Source organism: Malaya genurostris, chromosome 1 (assembly GCF_030247185.1).
Source record: "Malaya genurostris strain Urasoe2022 chromosome 1, Malgen_1.1, whole genome shotgun sequence".
NCBI classification, from domain to species: Eukaryota; Metazoa; Arthropoda; class Insecta; order Diptera; family Culicidae; genus Malaya; species Malaya genurostris.
In genome coordinates, this window is record NC_080570.1 from 19,086,385 (window position 1) to 19,107,290 (window position 20,906).

At 43.2% G+C, this 20,906-nt stretch overlaps 1 protein-coding gene across 1 annotated transcript; it reads left to right on the forward strand.

The window, feature by feature from the left end:
* The first annotated feature begins 1,537 nt into the window (after positions 1 to 1,537).
* On the forward strand, positions 1,538 to 20,675 carry LOC131434285 (muscle segmentation homeobox). Its single transcript, XM_058600953.1, has 2 exons — positions 1,538 to 2,574; positions 19,336 to 20,675. The coding sequence occupies exons 1-2, from the start codon at positions 1,977 to 1,979 to the stop codon at positions 19,674 to 19,676; spliced, it is 939 nt and encodes a 312-aa protein (XP_058456936.1). The 5' UTR covers positions 1,538 to 1,976; the 3' UTR covers positions 19,677 to 20,675.
* Positions 20,676 to 20,906: the final 231 nt, after the last annotated feature.

Below are 20,906 nucleotides of genomic sequence, written 5' to 3' on the forward strand. Positions count from 1 at the left end.
TCTCCATGTAGGCTCCTCAAACACTCCCCGGATGCATATTTGTTCATTATGCGATAGATTTCAAAGATCCGTCGGCAATTGAAAATACAATTTGAAATTGTACGGTAAATAAATATTCTGCATTTGAAAATCCTGTACTTAATTTATTAGGGACTTCACACAACATTGAAACCTCTGCAAGAGTGTTGAAATCTCAATATGACTAAATTTATCACGAGTAATCAAATCAAGTCTTCGATTATTGGAGATTGTTGGACAAATCTTACACTTTTGCAAATTTGACATCATAGTTTTACTATCTCATTGAAATTAAAAATAGGAGAAAATATTTCAACAGTTTTAAATTGCAATCGACCACAACCCGACGGAGAGCAATCTGATCGAATTCAGCTGATTCTAGGAAAACTCGTCGCCATCGGAGCTAGACTCCGTCGGAGATTGCGCGGTCACGCGGAACAGTTCGAATTAATTATCGCCAACAATTATCCACGGGACAAATCTTCAATTACCGAATCATGAAAATTACCATTATGAATGGTGGGGTCACCATTCAGAGGGAACCAGTCCGAGCGAAACAAACAAAAAATAAAAAAAAACCACAACCCAAAAGCAAGCTTATCAGCAGCACCACATCGTCATTTTAGCCGGTTGGCATGGAACCCATTAAAAATTAACAAGAATAAAATGAGCTGAAATAAGGAAAATTATCCCCGAGAGTCAGGGAGGAGGAGTAGAACAGGCCGGTTTCCAGGGTACTCGTGGCGAAGCAGGGAGCAGGACCCGGTGACGGCGGGAGTCAAGCAGCCGGGAGAGACTATTTTGTCCAAAATTAATTACACAGTAAATAAGAAATTATGGAACGAAAATTGAATATAATCGGGCCCCGGTGTCTCGCTTTCCGTCTCTTTCGCTCGCACACGCACACACGGTGCTAGCGTGCCAGCAGCGAAAAACGAGAGGCTAATTGAATTCGCGCTCCCTAAAGCAAAGAAGACTGACAGGCAGCATGCCATGCACCAGCACCCACCAACACACACACATACACGCTGTGCATATCGCAGAAAATAAGAGCACAGCAGACGAACCAACGCCAGCTTTGATACCAACACTACGAATTCGAAGCGGATGATGGCAAAAACGACGAGATGAGAGCGGGACGCACGCGGACATAATCGTAAAATATGAACAACTTCATTTGCAGCAGTCCCGGAGGGCCGTTTGTCGGATGGAGGGAGGATAGCGAAGCAAAACAGACAGTTCGTCCCCGCTGGATAAAGGTGTGTGTGTGTTTTTTAGGTGTGCGGCAGTTGGCTTATATACTCGTCGGTGATTGGTTGACTTGGGTGTGAAGCATAGCACGAGAATACGATAGGCAATGAAACTCCGCCCCCTAGGTCGGGTTTCCGCGGCAACATAGCTACTGCTATTGCTGTATCTCTCTGTGTGTGTGCGAATGCGACAGATCAAGAACCGGGTTGCCTTCGTCGGTGGTGCCCTGGTGGTGGACAAACTGGTTGTTCGTCAGTTGTATGACAGTCGTAGAAGCGTTCGCACGCAGTTCGTAGTTGGTTTCGAGCAAGGTTTTTGCCAAGCGTGTTTAGTCTCTTTCCGATTTTTGTTGTGGTTTTTCAATGTGGTCTCTGGTCGCTGCCGTCGTTATCCGTACAGTTGCAACCGTGAGCAGCACAGTGATCGTGTGACCGGAAGATAATAGAAGTTATCGATTTTCCAGACCCCATCGGCCCGGCAAGTGCGTGAAATTGTGCTGGATGTAACACTTTAAGAAGGTCACAAACAAAGTCAAGTGATTCAAAACTAGAGGCGTGATTAGTGTACCTGTGTGGTAGAAGTTGTTTTGTTTGTTTATTTGGATAATTGACTGTGGTGTTGCTGCAAGAAAACAAAGTGCGTAGGCTGATGCGAGGAAGCATTTAGCAGCGAACCGGAAGCTGCAGAAGCCGCAAAACATCTCATATATGCTAAAATCATCAGGAATGACTGTAACTCCGATACGAATGGCGATGACCAGCCCGACGGTTCCCATGCAACAGAAGAGCACTTCGCGGATCAGTAACTTTAGTGTGGCGTCGCTGCTGGCAGACACCCGACCCAAGACGCCGTCGAGTGTTACGGCCACAACGGAGATCCTGCTGCCGGCCAATCTTTCCCATGCGAGCAGTTCACCCCGCTCGGCACACGACAGCGGTTCCTTCAAGAATGATCTGGACCGATCCGACACCCCGCACAGTCTGCTAGAATCGGACGATTACGATTCGAACCAGGAGGACTCGATCGTGGACATCGAGGATATCAACAATGAAAACAGTAATTCCCAACCGGGACATCCGGACAAGGGTTCCCCGGCACTCCTGCAGCAATCGGCAGCCCTGGCCGCCGCTGGACATGTTCCTATCCGACCGACACCCTTCAGTGCCCTGGCGGCGGCCGCAGCGGCCTGGGGAGGAATGAGCGGTGGAATGCCTTGGCAGGCGGCAGCAGCCCGACAGATGGGACCTTTTGGACCGCCCGGTCTGTTTCCTGGACAGGGTTTCGGATCGGGACAGCTAGGTGGAGGTAAGTTTCGTTCGTTTTGCTTTTCGTAGTTCGACGATAAACGATCGTACCTTCAGTTCAATGACTTTTTCGTGCACGGAAGGTCAATTAGATTCTAGTTGAGTGAGCTTTGCCCTCCTTAAGCTAGAAGCTAGAAGCGAGCTGGCGCTCAAATTTGTATATTAATTAGTGCTTCGGTGAGGTTACCCCAACAAATGCGAACAACAGCTGGTTGACTGACTGGCTCCATCCGTGAGTGCCGGTATAATTTTTGTTAATTAGCCGGAACGTTAATGTCTTAATCGAGCGAATCGAGCGAACATCTAATGCCATTGGGCCGAGCAAAATGGCGATCGTTTCGAACCGTCGGATGCGTCTCCTCCACCACCACAAAACCAAAAAAACACTAATGGTAGGCAGTTCGTGTAGTCAACCAAACTGTAACTAATTATCAACACCGACCGTTAGAGAATCGGTTCTCGCGTTTCGTTTGTTTCAAATTGTTAATTAAATTAGAGAATTTAGAGTGAGAAATTATGTTAATGAAATTGGCCCTTCGGGTGCGCGGTTCCCCCCGGTGGGTTTTCGGTGTGTTCCAAGGGGAGAAATTTATCGCCTCCCAGCAGTGGTTGTAGATTTTTTGAATCGAATTTTTAGAACTTCCTGTGGCAAGCTTTTTTTTATCGCTGCCAATAGAGGAAATCACTGAAAATGACATCAAAAACGGTTGACAGAAACAGGTTCTGATTGACGAACGATTCCGTGGTGGTTTAGAAGAACCGGGCGGCGTCTCCAAAAAACTCGGAAAGCTTATTACATACTAATTAACTCGTAACAGCCTCCATAAAACGTACCAGCAGAAAGTAGCCGATCTTCACGATCGACCTTGAGTGTCGAAGCACAAAAACGCAGCTCCAGCACAATTCCCACACTCGGAAACATTCGGAGGAAGCTACCTGTTTATCGTCGCTTCCACCATCCTTCCCTCTATCAGCAACAGTGAATCGAAAGATGTTCTTTTTTTCGAGATAAAACCCATGTAGCCGAAATCTATTAATTAGCGTGCTTATCTGCTGTCCTCCGAAAATCTCGCCGAGAGACAAAATCGAAACGAATGGAGAACAAACGAAACATGTCAATTTTTCGGATTCCTACCTCGTCCGTCCCTCGACAAGCGACGACACACACAGAAGGCATTCACTCCGAGGAAGCAGATTCGAAACCAATTAATTATGGTGTGTGATCGATATAAATTCGGGGATTCGGAGAACTTGGAAGTTGTCCTTTTTTCAAGTCATGTTTTTCCCTGTTTTTTTTGTTCTCTTCTCTTGTTTGGTTTATGTTTTATTGGGACCGTCGGGCTTTGAAAAAACCGCTGGACGACTTCAGCAATTAATTTGAATGTTTATTTATAACAGTTTCAATTATTGCATTGTTTTTTTTCTTCAGTGCTGCTTCTGAAACCGATCGTCCTTCTGTTCAAGGATCGTTCGCCACAGTGAGCTGGAAGACAATGAATTACGAGAGCACTTCACCATTTGTCATTCACGATCGCGGCGAACGGAGACTCTCAACGGATTTTGATGATTAATACGATTATGATTTGAAGGTTTTTTCGTCGAAATAATAACATGCTTCCCAGCGCCCTCGCGAACGCGCACAGTATTTGTCTCTTCGGGGGCCCGATATATGTGACCACATGTGTGCACACATCGAATATCGAGCGTGTAATTATGTTCAGCGACAGAGCAGTTTTCGGTGACAGGGATCGGGAAAAAACAACAACAGAGGAACAAAAACCCGCCAAACTGTTGTCTTCAATTAGTCCGTCAAAGTGGCTTTTATTGGATGCTTCCTGAACGGCGCAGATTTGGTGTGTCTCTGGGAAGACCTTGGCACGCATGTGTGATTTTGTCGAATTTCTCGGGAACCAGACTAACCGACTGTGAAAGGGTTCGAGTTTACGGGAGTCTACAGTTATGGTTGTTTGCTTGAAATTGATATCGGATGACGGCAGTGGTTTCGAACAGTGGATAAGACTGGTGCTGGTCGGAAGATAATTGCGTAACTAGGGCAAAACTATTTCAGTTTGGAGGACGCTTCTAGGCCTGAAATCCAGACTCTGAAGTGCTTTCAAAGATGTAACAGTTTGAGAAAACATTTCAGTGATTTAAAAAAATCTTCAATTTAAAAACACATATTTGAGTTTTGTTTTTGAACGTAATATTTTTCACACTGGTCAGTCGCTTTTTGTATTAGGTAGTTTGATTTTCATTTTTGTTTCTATCGGCCTGATTCATCGTTTGCACAACATTCGATGAATCATGATTTATTTGAGCAAAATTTCACTATACGCTTCCATACTCCTCTGCACCACTGCTGTCGAAGGCAATTTCTTTTTAAATTTTATTTCTATTATTTTCAAAACCAAACTCACCGACTGATTTTCCATACGCTCCGGCGCTTTCATACTCTTCTGCACCACTGCTGTCGAAGGTAATTTCTTTTTAAATTCTATTTCTAGTATTTCCAAAATCAAAACTCACCGACTCATTGTTTCCTTCAATCACTGCATCAACTTTGATGTCTGAACTAGAAGAGTGAAATTGCACAATATGCTGATCACTCTAGTCACTGGCGTTGGTTTTCATTCACGCAAAATCGAGTAACAGCCACTGCAAATGTTTGTTGTTTCTTTTTAAGGTTCGGTTTCTATTATTTTAATAAATTCAAAGCACAGTTGTTGGCAATTTCAATGGACGGATCACTATATCGACTCTGATGTGGCACTTATCACTTCAATCTATGACACCGGCTTGTATTATTACTTAATCGATGAGTGACAAATTCGATTTACACTACCAAAGATTGTAGTTCTTCTCAGTTTCTTTTTCTTTCCCTAAAACCGATATCCAACTGTTGATTATTTGGTCATAAATCACTATATTAAATTTGATGTCTGCGTTAGAAGAGCAAGCTGATCAGCTCAACCCCTTATCCAGGCTTACATGCATTAGCACAAAATCGAAAAACAATGCGACTAATAAGGGAAGAAAATAAACTACCAAAATATCGAATATTCATTTCCTCGCCCCACAAACTTCAGCTGTGCTTGCCTAAGCCAAGGTTTCCAAACTCTAACACAAGTTCAATAGAATTTGTTCGCGGAAATCGCGATACACCTCCCTTACTCTTTTCCCCCGGCAGCCCCGAGCTGCATTTGGTCACATTTTCACCAAACGACCAAAACAAAACAAAAATCCGACTTGCGTACAGATTTGCATTTCAAATTCGCAGCTACTTCGGGGCGAAAGAAATGAAATCGTTACAAGTTTGTCCTTTCCTTCCGCGCTCCAAACATACGGAAACAATAGTTTTGAATGTAGTTTCCCCTACTCTTCCCGGCACCGGGCTTCGTCCCGACCACCTGACCGATTCGCGGCCAGGAACCGAGGCTCGAATTTGCAATCTCAATCGATTCCGGTGTTTCCACGTTCTGCAAGCCGGTGTGCCGCGCTGGAACTTTGGGATCACGAGGTGCAGCATTGCACAATAAAATCATAAACCATCGCTCCTCCGCCGAGTTTGCGTTATTTTTTTTTTGTTGTTGTGTCGTGGAGTGACCGGGATTCTCGACGAACAATAGAGTAGTAAATTATCTTTTGCGCCTTCGCCACTCGACCGACCGGGCCCAGTCCTCGCAGGACTATGTTCTTGAGCAGATACGAAGGCACAAAAACAAACATATCGCGGTCTAATGATAATGTTAAATTGTTTCCATGCATAAATACTTCGGTGGGACAGCTCTGTGCCATGCAGCACTTGGTCGATCGATTTGTCCGGCCGAATTCCAACGCGAGGCCCGCAAAAGGACGCGGTACGCCATTTTGAATAAGCTGCCGCCCGGTTTCCACAGGTGTGGGTTGAAATTAGTCCGGAATTAATGAACCGAGGTGGATGGAATGGCTTAATTAAGTTGTTTCCCTTTCCATGCTGGGGGAGGGCGAAAATGGTTACATTTTCAACTGAAGGCAGTATAAATTATTAGTGTTCGGGTTGTTAAAGTATGGTTACGACGTACGAACGTTAGGAAAGTACACCGCTCATTAGCATGAGGAATGGATCGATTTTGACGTACGGCAGAAAATCTTTGTTTTGGCAGAAGGGTAAAGAAGGCCTCCGACCCAGAAGAAACACATAATCAATTAATCAAAGTCACTTCTCGAAATCCAATGCCGAGCGAATGATGCAAGCCGAGCCAAGTCAGTAAAATTTAGCACGATAAATTACAGTTGCTAATTAATGTTAAAAGCTTGAGATTTATTAATTCAAAACTTCTTTGGTAAGTCGGTTTGCTAGTCGACGAACAATCCAAGCTTTCCTGGCAACTTTGTGAAAATGTCTTATTAATTGACTGCCTTTTGCCCTCCCACCAAATGGGTAGCTTGTTTCTGTGGTACAGAATTCACTAATTATACCGATGTAGTTTTAAAAAGCAACCGTAACTAGTACATGGTCTGTGGTTAAGTTTTGACCATCATCAACCGAAATCGTTCGGATGTACAACGGCTAACAAATTTTGATGCCCAAGACGTCAATTGTAACTCATTGACATTTCAAATTAGTGAACGACGGCTGCGGAGAAGGGGTTGCCCACGAAAACCTGAACATGGCCGAAGCTCAACGAGAGGCGAAACTTGCTGTTGATTTTCAATTTTATGGTTTCGTACACCGCAGACAGTTCCGGAGTCTTTGAATTTTCACGGTACGTCGTCGCCAGTAATGGCGGTCGAATACAAATGGCTTATTTTTGAAGCTCTCTCGTTTTAGTTTTATTCGGCGTACGAATATTGTGCGGATAAAATTATAAGCTAATTAAATTCTGCTAAATTTTTAGTATTATTGAATTATTACGTTCAGTAGTAGCCTTTCTAACTAAAATTATATGCTTCTGACAGGAAAATATTGAAGTCACATAATGATTTAGTTGAGCTGTCAATATGAGTAAACGATTTCAACCACTAATATTTGAACTTGTTTCTCTGTCCGGCCGTCGGCACGAGAACCCACATCGGCAAATAAAGCCATAAACTGTCTAATTTTTTTTTCAAGCAATTGAAACATCCTAAAAGCAGAAAACGGTGGGCAACAAAAATTAATATTAATTTTCACTAATTATAATAAATAATAAAACGAAATCAACTCTCCGTTGCTGTCTCACCTAGGCCGGAGTGGGTGAGCTCTCGTCTAGCAACCAAACAACCAACAACTACAGACCTTAGACCTGCGTGCCGAGATGCCATTACCGGTGCGAATTTTAACCCCCCATTCCTGTGTTTTTCCAGTCCACCCTCCAGGTGCAAATGCAGTGGTTTGCGTGGCTGAGCCTCGGGCTCAAGCGGTTGCCGCACCGAACCGGAGTGATTTAAAATTATTATTACATTAATTTGATACTTGTTTATAATAAATGAAAACACGGAAAGATATTGTTGTTAATTTATTTGTTATTGTAATTTTTAAGTAGCCACTTTGCTTAATCCGTTGCTGATCCGTCAACGCGGGCAGAGGAGAAGCGTAGAAGGTAGAATTTGTTCCCTTCATTCCATTCGCTTCGAGCCGGTTCTGTTCTGACGAAAAACAAACCGAATTCGGTAGTAGATTGTACGGCTCGGATAACCCGAAGACGGTGGTGACATGTTTTGGCCTGCTCTCTTTTGGGACGCTTTCCGCGATCGGTTTCGAATGCTGCTTCTGCGTACGAATCTCGTTAATTGGGTTCGAAGATGCTAAGATAACTGGTAATACCGGTTGACAGCAGCAGCGGCCGCAATCGGAAGTCAGCGCTGGACCGTGGAAGAATTTCTGTTGAGAATCAAACACAGAACGCAACTGCCAGGTTGGTTGTACCAAGATTACAAGTGGACAGCCCCAAACAGCTGATTGACAGTTGACAGTTTTTACAGTTCCAGGACTTATTGCTATCCCAGACCGGACGGGATTTTCGATTTGCGTTCGAGTAGGGCATTACCATGAGTTATTGTTTGGCTGATTTGAGGATCTGATTTTAAAACTGAACACATTACAGTAACTGCAAATGTTTGATTTGACTTTCTTTTTCAATTCTATTTCTATTATTTTTCATAATTACCTCTTCCAATAAACACACTGCAAGCTGTAAACTGAAGTCCCGATTGAAAAGCAACGATTTTAGATCTGTTGACGAAAATAAAGAAAGCACTTAACTCAATAGAATCAGATTTTAAACAAACACAAACCTCCAACCGATTTTCCGTTTCCTCCTTCCACCGGTTCACCCGGGAAGAATGCCAGCAACAATTAATTAAAATGCGCTAAATGTAGCGCCAAATGAATGCGCATCAGTTTTCGCTCGATTTTGTCCTGTCAAATTGCGGATGCAAATGAATTTACTTGCTGCTCCCAAGGCCCAAGGCCGACTTCGTCCTGCTTTCCCTACACACACGCGACTAATAGCACTTCGCCAGCTCGGTGACATCTTCAACGAACTTCGGCAGCCAGAACCAGAAGAAGGTGGCCGTAAATGAAGCTGTTAATTTATATTTCTTTTATTTAACGGCGCATTTCGCGTTCGCCTCGGTATGCGCTTCTCGCCGGTTGCATTCCGGGAACCTCTTGGTTGAAAATTAATTTTCGCGTTTTTTCGGGCGAAACAAAAGAAACTCATAAAAACCCGTTCGGTTTTCTTGAGACGGAGAGCACCTTCGGACGGTGGAGGTGGCAAACAGCGGTGTTTGGAATTACAAAACTAGCATTTACGCGATAAGGATCTAATCGCACCTCCACGCGATTCGGAACACTCTGGGTCGCAGGGTCGCGGTATCCCGATAAAGTAATAAACGGCGCAAGAAAAATGACGATCGCCGAACCGAAGGGGCCAATTAATGCAGGTTAAATGAAATATTTATATTTTATATTTCTCGCTCAACGGCTTTCGGTCTGCCTGCCTGCCGAGTGTTACCACTGACGGCCACGCAGGCTTTTATTCAATTTCTGGTACTAATTAATTCCATGATGACGGTATCATGTCGTAAGATCTCGAGCCGGTAATTTTTGCCCCGCACTCTCGCTGCGAACATAGCGAGCGAGAGAAAGAGAAAGAAGGAATAACCGAACGGCGAGAGTAAATAAATGATTAACACAGGCCAAACAAAAGTGTAAATAACGATAATAAAGGCTAAACACTCTGACATGGGTTCCGAAATATGGCATCTCTCGTCTACGTTCTCGTCACCGACAGTGACGACTCTCGGTTTCAGCTTCTGGTCACAATCGGAAGTTTCAATTTAGACCGACCGAAACCACGAGGGGACCCACTGCTTGTGGTGGTATAAATTAAGCTATAAAAATTAATTGCATTATTGCCCGATCATAATTTTCACCGAGCATGAACCGGATTGTGGGGGTTTCGAATGGCCGGGGCAGTGATTGGATAATTTTCAATTGATGGAAACGAACTGCTCGCCAAGGGGGTTGTATCGCTGAAATCAGACCGGAATCGGATCTGACTGCGTACAGAGAAGCGATTGGGAAGCGTCTTATAATGAAATTCCTAACCTTCGACTTGATGTCCCGATAGAGAAAAAAAAGCGTTAATCGATCTAGCTCCGAACCGTTCGAGAAAGTCTAAAAAAAAGGCCAATTTCCAAATATTCAACCAAAATTGCTCACCCTGACCGGAACTGGAATTTAAATAAATTAACAATAATCATCACTAGTATGCGGCAGTAGCACCCGAGCACAAATTGTCTTCCGTTTCGGCGACAAGTGTCTCGTTCTCCGTGTCGATGGCCGGTTGGCCCGACCGGTCCGTTACTGAAGCGAAGCATTAATTTCAATTATGCTCACTTGCCGTGGGCTCTCTGTCTGTCTGTCTGCTGGTCGACAAAACTGTCCAGAAACTACTTTCCGCAGATCCAGTAACACGTCGACGGTGCCAACTTTGTGCGAGAAGGCTATAAAATTTGCGTTTTTATCGCTAATTTCAATAGTAAATTTTAATTGGTAGATAACGTGTTCGTGGGCAAACAAATTGATTGAATGCGAATGGGAATTTCGCGCGCTTCGTTAGCATCTTTGCGGATAACAATAATACGGATAAGGAATGAGCTGTCATCCGATCAGCGCGCTGGCACAAAATTTTGAAAATGGTCCGGGACGATCAGCTAACGCAAAGATAGGAAGCCAGCGCACAGGGACAACATTGGCTTATAAATTATATTGAGTCATTAAAATGTTTTATCACAGGTGTAATTGATTTAATTAGTCCATTAGTTCGAATGGTGGTTTCGCAACTGCTGCTACCCGGCTGAAACAAAGACGAAATGTGTATGAGAGAACACAGAACCGAAATAAAATATTGGCTAATTAGTGGAAATACTTAAGCGAGCAAATTAGACCAGAAAGGTTCCCGGACTATGGCCTGGTGGCGTCACATTGGCGACACTTTGGTGCTAATCGAATATTTGCGTGCCAATAAGGCTGTCGGGCACCACCGATCGGCATCCAGCAGTAGTCTTGTGTGGAGACATTCGGAAATGGATTTGTTAAAGGAAAGAAAACTGTCATCATTGCTGAACAATTTATCGCTTCAAATGCTTAGATGGCTTATTTAAGAAACAAAACTGTCAAACTGGAATACAACGGAAAAAAGTATTATAAACAAACCTCGTGAAATCGAATTATTTGTCCTAAAAACAATATTTATGGAATTTTCCTTCCTTGTTTTTATAGAAGAATAGATCAGCTTTTTTGGATCGATTTATTGATCCTGAAAGCACATCAAAATAATGTTTATTTGATTTTCCTGGAAGGCAAAGGATCGGTTGTAGTATGCTGGTTCTCTCGAATCGCAGACCCATTCAAAGAATTCTACCCATCGGTGTCATCTCCTGGTGTACAAAAAACTCAGTTGAATTAAGCCCATATTTTATCATTTATGCTCAGTTCAGTTGAACGGTAGGACAAATAACTCGAAGATTTAAATCCGTCGTCCAGTCATGAGTTTTCTTCATTGATGCTCATTAAATCTAAACATTTAGGAATAGGAATATTTTTATGTTATTCATGCCTATTTCATATAAATGAAGTTTTGACGTGAATACGTCATTCTTTACTATGAGGCGCGTTTTAAAAATTTACCCTCTGAGAGAGAGAGATAAGTTTTTGATAAGCATTTTGTGAATTTTCAGTGGTATAACCTTAAGTAACTCCAATTTAACGTTTTCCACAAAATAAATAAGGCAGAAACCTGATTCGTCATTAATTCTAGCCTGCGTAGTTAACTCGTTTAGTCCCAGGTCTCGAATGCAATTCTAGGTTTCAGTTCTGGAATTCAGTTTCAGAATTCAAGACCTTTCCCGAAGCCAGATCTAAAATTCAAGTTCGTCTTCCAGAATACAAGGCCAGAATCGAGTACCAGAATTCTGGAACTGGAACTGAATTTCAGAACTTGATTTCTAGCTGGGATTTCGGAACCGAGTTCTGGATCTGAGATCAAGATCTTGATTCTGGGCTTGGATTTTGGATCTGAATTTTGAAACTGAATGCTGGAACAGCAACAGAGGCTCAGACCAAACTCAGTTCCATATCTTCTGTCTAGAATTCAAATTTAGAATACTGTTTCATAATACTGAACTTGAAGTTAAGGAGCTTCAAACCAAAATCCAGGAACAGAACTCAGATCCAAAATTAGTTGTATTTCCATAATTCAGTTCAAAACTGCATTACAGAGTCCAGGTTCTGAGTTCTAGACCAGAATACAAGTCTAGGATTTGGTTTCACAATTCAGTTCCACAAATCTAGAAAAGTAAGCGAATTTAGAAACTTAATTTGGAAGATTCAAACTGGATAGTAGAATAGAATTTCGGAGCTTAGGATTTCAATTTGAAAATAGAATCCTGGACCGGAATTCTGTAACAAAAAATCAGAGTCTAGATTAAGATTACGGTACTAGGGTTCAGGTTCAGAATTCAGTGCCGAGCCAGAATCCTGATTTGGAATACAATTCCAAAACACTGGTTCAGTGATCAGTTTAGCAATTCTGAATTAAATTCCCGCATCTAGCATCAAAAATGAATTTCAGAATTCGGCTCACAAATTCGATTCCTGAGTTCCTGTTCCAGAACCTACGTTCATTAACAATGAAGACACCGAATAATCCATTTTATTCATAGCCCGCCTCTTTGATCATAGATTGCTGAACATTTTTTCGGTATGATGAACGTAAAATTAATGTTGTTTCGTTTGAAAAACAGGAGATATTTACGTACTCACTTCAAATAATCAACGATTATTATTCATTTCAAAACATACATGGAAAACCCTACCGGAAGCCATTTTTCTGTGCTTATTTATCAGTTTAGTCGTTCAACTAACGCAACACGTTTTTGACGCCCTTGCTCCAGTCACAACTCATTCGGCCACAGTCGGAAGGGTGTTTAATTAGTTCTAAAATTAAATTATAACCACCTTTTCGGACGGACTCAGGACGCAGATGTTCTTCCGACAGTCAGAAAAAAAACAATAAAACATCAAAACTGAACGACTAGATTGTCACCTTCGATAAGCCAGCCTACCAAGACCGATATAACATTCCGAAAAATAAGCATTTTCCGCATCACAATGAGATCGAAGCCTACTGCGTCCAAGAAGGGTTAATTTTTCATCGAAAGGATGAAACCAGCTCACCGCAGACTGTTCAGTTTTTTTTTTCATTTTGTTCATTTAAAAATTTATTGGATCAGAGTAAGCAACCGAAAAAAAAGCGACGGATAATTACCCCTAGGTTTAGGGACGAAACGTTTATCGTTTCATCCCATCTTGATCCAGGAACGGCGCTCACCAACACACAGTTAACCGAAGCGGTCGGAAGGGTCGTTTATTGATTCGACGAATCCGACGCAGGCGCTCTGTCCCTTCTGTTAACAACTCGATGATTGAGCAGCCCCAAATCACAGACTAATTAAAGGATGACCCTCTTAGCAACGCTTACACGGTGCATCATTTCAATTAGAATCAAATTAAAATGAACCACATTCATTGTCTCATCGGCGAGAATCACTGAATCACCACCGGGAATTTATGGCGAAGAAAAGAACAGCAAACGAGACGCGATCGGATGCAAAATACCACACCGCACTTCAAAGCGAAGCCACACCGGCTACAACAATCCGGCACCGATCGGCATCGGCAGATTGAGGTTAAGGCCAGCGGAAGCTGCTGCCGGCGGGCGGTGGCTGCATTCAGTGGGGGGCTAGAATTTCACATATTTGGCAGCAGACAAAAGCACCAGGGACCGCGCGCTACAGTGCTCGGTGAGAACATCTTCGAGATTGCTATTTTCAAGCGACAAGCATCAAACGAACACCGGAATGTACTGTCGAAATTCCGTTTGCCCCGATCGATTTGCCGTGCTGATCTGTGGTGGTGGTGGTGATGATGATGGTGATGATGGGAAAACACAATCACGCAGTGTAGAGGCTATTTGTCAAAAGATTTGCCTCTTAGTTTCGCAGTGAAGCGCGAAATTTATAACATAATCACATGTGTGCGGCGCGGGCAAGCGGGCTGTTGTGGTGGAGGCACGGTACAACCGCTCAACAACCGCCAATTGATAGTTATTTATTTGATTGTACCTCTAATGAATTGCTGCTCTCGTCGGATGATCGGTAGGCCTTCGTTCAAGTTGTTGTGCTACCCCGGATGACGACATACGCGCTGTGAATCGGAGAGAGCGAGAAACGATCCAAGCACCGTTTCGATTGATAGTAAAGGGTGATTTTTTAAGAGCTTGAGAACTTTTTTAAACAATAAAACGCATAAAATTTGCAAAATCTCATCGGTTCTTTATTTTAAACGTTAGATTGGTACATGACATTTACTTTTTGAAGATAATTTCATTTAAATGTTGACCGCGGCTGCGTCTTAGGTGGTCCATTCGGAAAATCCGCTTTTTTATCGACAAATTTTGTTCAGCGATGAGGCTCATTTCTGGTTGAATGGCTACGTAAATAAGCAAAATTGCCGCATTTGGAGTGGAGAGCAACCAGAAGCCGTTCAAGAACTGCCCATGCATCCCGAAAAATGCACTGTTTGGTATGGTTTGTACGCTGGTGGAATCATTGGACCGTATTTTTTCAAAGATGCTGTTGGACGCAACGTTACAGTGAATGGCGATCGCTATCGTTCGATGCTAACAAACTTTTTGTAGCCAAAAATGGAAGAACTGAACTTGGTAGACATGTGGTTTCAACAAGATGGCGCTACATGCCACACAGCTCGCGATTCTATGGCCATTTTGAGGGAAAACTTCGGAGAACAATTCATCTCAAGAAATGGACCGGTAAGTTGGCCACCAAGATCATGCGATTTGACGCCTTTAGACTATTTTTTGTGGGGCTACGTCAAGTCTAAAGTCTACAGAAATAAGCCAGTAACTATTCCAGCTTTGGAAGACAACATTTCCGAAGAAATTCGGGCTATTCCGGCCGAAATGCTCGAAAAAGTTGCCCAAAATTGGACTTTCCGAATGGACCACCTAAGACGCAGCCGCGGTCAACATTTAAATGAAATTATCTTCAAAAAGTAAATGTCATGTACCAATCTAACGTTTAAAATAAAGAACCGATGAGATTTTGCAAATTTTATGCGTTTTATTGTTTAAAAAAGTTCTCAAGCTCTTAAAAAATCACCCTTTAGTTTGTAAAGATGAAGCTAAGTTTCCTAACCGCTCGTGAGGGACTGGTGTTAAGGACGATCAAAAGCCGGTTCACTTCAGATCGTACTGAGATTTCTTTTCAAATTCTATTTCTTTTACTTTATTTTCAACTTTCACCACAGTGTTGATTGGTATCTGGAAAATAAGAAGAAAACGATTAAACAAGTTATTGTTAAAAATATGCAAACCTAGACTCCGGAGTTAGCCGTTGATTCTAGTCGCACTTGAAGGATCCCTCTCTCCGTACCTCTTTTCTCTGCGACGATACAAAATTGTTTCTATTACAAAAATAAACTCGCGAAATCAAAGAAATTCTCCCATGCGAATTAAACAGTCGCGTCATTAGACGTTTGCATTAAACAAGGCGGAACCAACGGGAGCTTACAAACATTTTCCAAACTATAACTTTGATCATTCTTCGACAGATTCGCTTATTTCAATATAAAAGTGGATGAGTTTCAATAGTGCATTTGTTATAATAAGTTATAATATCCTCTTAATTAAGAATAAATTGATTGGAACAAAACGGGATCCGAATGCAAAACGAGATCATACTTTCAGCTTATTCTTACCAAATCAAACATCACAAATTTCAAACTACAGTCACGTAATAAAACCAGAATTTTCCACCAAGTCGTTTTGTGCTATAGCAGATTTCCATGTAGAAAACTCAGTTACCGCACCAGCAGCGGCAAATGGCACATGCAAATGTGCTGCGCTTCTTCGCGCCCCCGGATTCCTAACCCTCCCCCCTTGTGTCCAGCCCTACCGCACCAGCAAAACCAGTGCTAATCGATTCGCTTGTACCGGCAGCGTCAAGCGAGTGTATTTCGCCTACGTGCAGGTACACGCTAAGGTGGGAGGGGAACAAATTGCAGAAGTGCAAAATACCTTCCCCTACCCGGCCTGTGGTAACCCTCTTATCAGAGGAACCTCCCCCCGGCCGTGGTACTGGTAGCGTTCGGAAAGGCCATAAAATTAATTTATTAAACTGCAATTTACACATTGTGCAGTGCCCCTCCGCTCTCACTGGAACGCGATTGTTGAACGCCATTTGGATAGACGCTCCTTTGTTAGGCCGTAACCCGTTCTTCGTCGGCTCCGGCTGGTAGAGTAAAAAGTGAAAATTATCCAGCCAAACAGCAGCAGCCATGCAATGCGATATGCGCAATGGTAGCAGACTGCAGCAGCATTTGTCACCCTTTCGGGCCTACCTTTATTTACCACATTCACACCTTTACTGAGCCGCCCCGGAGCAGTAGGGTTCTAGTCGATTAGGGGTCGAAATGTTATCTTCAGAGGTATTCTGATGAAAACAATCAACCTCAAATAAAACCCAGCTTATTTCATGCAGTTGCAAGTTATGTTGTGCTTTAGAAAACTTGTTAAATAAAAAGTGCAACCCTTCACAACAACCCATGTTCCAACGGTAGCAGTTCAACAATCGGATATCCAACCGGACACTGTCCGTCATGCCATCTACCGTCGGGTGGAGCAAACAATAAATCCCGCACTGCAAAAATCCAAGTGCAACAAATTAAATGCAGTCAATGGAATTTTGTAATGCAACCATAAAATATGTTTTCCTCTCTCTGGCTTCTGAATTGGTGTAGACTTGGACTCGACAGGGCCTTCGACGAACAGATGGTGGAGAATCCCGGGGGGTTGCGTTCTCGGTAAGTTCTCCATCCCCACACACTCACAGTGTCGCGTGCATCAAAAAACGGCAAGCTTCCGTCAAGTGTGCATGTCTGGTTGCAATAAAATGCCACTTTTCACCGTATGCCGGGTGCTTTGTGGCAGTGCAGTGGAACTAGGCTGCAGCAGTTGGGTCCATTTTTGGATGCGAGTGTCGGCCCGGTACGGCAATTTGCATTTGCTAGCGAAAATAAAGCCAGGAAAATGACAAAAAGCAAAAGCGATATGAATGTAATTAATTTTAATTGTGAAATGTTGATGCTTTTCCACTCCGGGTCGCGAAACAGTCATGAAGACGAGAGAGAGAGAGAGAGAGAGAGTAAAAACAGGTAGGCAGGCAGCCGAAGCAAACAACTGAAGACTGCTATCGTGAATGCATCGAAGTACAAATAGTTTTATCTGTTGGCTAAATGTTGCTTACCTAACAGACGGAATAAGGGGACGGGTATAGCGTGATGGGTTAGTCGATGCCTTTCACGCCGCCCGCCTGGGTTCGATTCCCAACCCCGCACATAGGGTCAGAAAGTTTTTCTGGCTCGAAGAGGCGAATGACATTAATGTTAGTCTCTAAAAAAAAAAAAAAAAAAAAAAAAAAACAGACGGAATGACGGGACGTGGGGATGATTGCTTAATTAAGCCATTTCAAAAGATTGCTGTGCTGCTGAGCTTCCATCTCCAACGAGAAGAGAAACAACAAAAGACAATTAATCAAAGCTGGTAATAATTAATGATGATTGAGTTAGCCGGACCACAATGAAATTATGAGCAGTAAATAGTTTTGGTTGATTTTTAAGAGCTGACATTCGGTAGACATTACAAATCCTTTCACCTATCAATCTCCTTCCGAATTCCACATGCCTGACGGGAAAGAGTTGTACCGCCTAAACATGTGTCAAAACTGTCGGAATTCCTTTTCGTTCGGTAATAAAAATAGAAACCACGATTACAAAACACAACAACAAAACATGTCACATTGGTAAACAATCTATTCAATTAAGCCGACTCCCATCTGCCTGCACATCTCTAGCAAGCGAACAAGGAACTCCAAACGACGAACGATTGAGGTTATAATTTATTGTGTCACTTATTCGAAGAGCTGTTAAACACAACTGAGTGGAGTGCGAAGTGCAGAGAAAAAGAGAGAGGTAGGAGCTTAAACAGCGCATTATTGGCCGTACCTCTGTTGTGAGTTTCTCCGCTTCCCCGTCACTTCGAAGCAAAGGTTGGTTCATCGTTTCAAGTGCTCTCGAAGACAAGAGTTTTTCTTTCAATTAACTCCCTACACAAGAAGAGTAATGCGCTTCTGAATGAAGTCTACGGCTCACAGGCGAGGTGGCGGGGAGGTGACTTGACAGTATCAATTTAAGCTAATAGTCTATTAGTAGCGAGTTTGGTTCTCTCTTCCACATCCAGTTCAAGTTCTTCCCGAAAGATTCGATTGTACGACGGGCGAAAATAGAAGAAACCGAAACAAACATATCACTAACTGACTGACACTTGGGTTTCACTTGAGTTGTTGTTTCTCGTTTACCGACGGGTGTCGCCGAACCGATCGTTCGAACATACTTAGCTAATGAGATGAAATAGCTCTGATGGTTTTGTTCCTTTTTCGGGGCGGAAAAATTTAGAAAAACCGCCGGCGCTAAATCATTTCGCTCCCTCCTGGTGGCAGTCAGCCGACTGGGCAAAGTGGGTGGAAAATTTATTATGATGTTCTGCCGTTCAATAAATGCAGTTCATTAATTTCCCCCGTTGGACTGGAAACACAAACGTGTCGTAACATTAACACCAACTTCGGAGCAGGAGCCGCGGTGGCTGACGTTTCCGTGAATTATGGATGTTTTTACCGGCTTGGAAGTGGAATTTCTGTTCGCCGGCAGTCACAAACGGATCGATGTGTTCCTGTGGGGTCACGGTGATGCGATGTGATCACTGATCAGTTCACCAACTTGTGAATGAGCAAGTTCGGCGCTTCGATATGTGTGACTTTGGTCAAATTCAAAAATTGAAACCAAGAATGATAAATCTAACGCAAAATACATAGGCAAAATTTCTTTTTTAATTCTATTTCTATTATTTGATCGTTTCCGTTGCGGTCTTCTGACCCAAAGAATGCTTGAAGTTGGTAGCCTGAAAGTAAGAGGTTTTCTTTTCAAATTCTATTGCTATTCTTTTTCAGCGACTGTTGACCTTCCATGGAATCTGAAGTTCTGAAAGAACGAAAAGGTTAATAAATCTAATTAGAACTACGATCGATCTTATAACTTACCAAGTCTCCGCCAAATCCAGTCAGCATTCACTAATCGAAACCTTCTTTCCGTCTCTTCCAGATAACGAACCACCGCGCATCAAGTGCAACCTGCGGAAGCACAAACCGAACCGGAAACCACGGACTCCCTTCACCACCCAGCAGTTGCTATCACTGGAGAAAAAGTTCCGCGAGAAGCAATACCTCAGCATAGCGGAACGGGCCGAGTTCAGTTCGTCGCTGCGGCTCACCGAGACCCAGGTGAAGATCTGGTTCCAGAATCGGCGGGCGAAGGCGAAACGACTCCAGGAAGCCGAACTGGAAAAGATCAAAATGGCGGCGCTGGGTCGTGCCCCCGGGGCACAGCTCTACATGGGCTACTTCCATCCCAGTTTGATGGGCGGAGCGATGCACCTGGGCTGAGGGCCGTACCCGGTCGGTACGCGCTACCCCGACAAATCCAAACAAAGCAACCATCCTTTCTGTGAATATTAGCACGTAAAGTGGCAGGACGCGCTGCCAGGGGCGTCCGTGTGAGCGAATGTGTGTGCCCGTGTAAAAAAGTATCTCCGGAGAACAAAACCAAATTATTCACCCCGTTAGAACGAGTACTCCTCGAATCCTCTAGGATACAGGCCTCTCTTATGTAACTGTGACCGTTTGTAAACGTAGAAAAGAATCATTTGATAGCGAAAAACAGGGGTTCTCTCTTATTTATTACTGCTACCCTAAGCGAACACAATTTTCTGTTTGAGTTGATTCCTTCGTTTCTTCGTCCGCACGGTATGCCATGGTAAAAGACAGGGGAGGAGAGGAAAGCATAGCCTCAACCAGCAAACCAAAACTGATATTTACTTTACTCAGAAAATCGAAATTCAAATTAAGACTCCAAACCAAGTTGAGTGCGAAACTGTAAATATTAGCCCAATAAAACAATAATGCGTGGTGGTACGAGAAAATTAATTTTGGCAAAGCACTCCAACAGTTAGCTTTAGGCACGAGAGATGGAGAGACGTTTTTTTTTCGGAGTTTGGAGCCAAAGTCAAGTGTAAATATTGTCCCATGACCACGCAAACCACGCGGAAAAGTGAGGTTATCCGATGGCTTAATTGTTGTCAAACACGGCCCCGGTCTCGGGGCAACTGTAAATAGTTTCATTTCTGGCGATGATCAAGACGTGATACTCGTCGAATGATGAATACCACCACCACCACCGCCGTCTCCGCCGCCGCCGCCACCACCACCGGTGAAGCGGTATTTATCCGTTTTGTAAATATAGACTGTAAGTGAGAGGGAAGGCCACAAAATATGTAATTATAGAAACGGAGTTCGTCAATCGAACGTGAAGCGAACAAATGCAAGTAAAATTATACGTCTCGTTAGATAAGGTTATGATAATTAATAAACTATTGAAACAAATTGAGAGAAATTAAGAAAAAAACTGTTTCCTTTCTGTTTCTTTCCGTATATTGAGAAAATTTTCCCCAATTCAGGTCGGTTACAGAAAAATCCCGGCTCAAACATCTACCATTCAGACGTTCCTGTACCTGTGAAATGATGTCCCCGCAGAAAAGCGTCACGACAGCGTCTCGAAATAACATATCAAGAAACAACCGGAGCCCGCCCGAAGATTCTAATCGATCGACTGTTTGT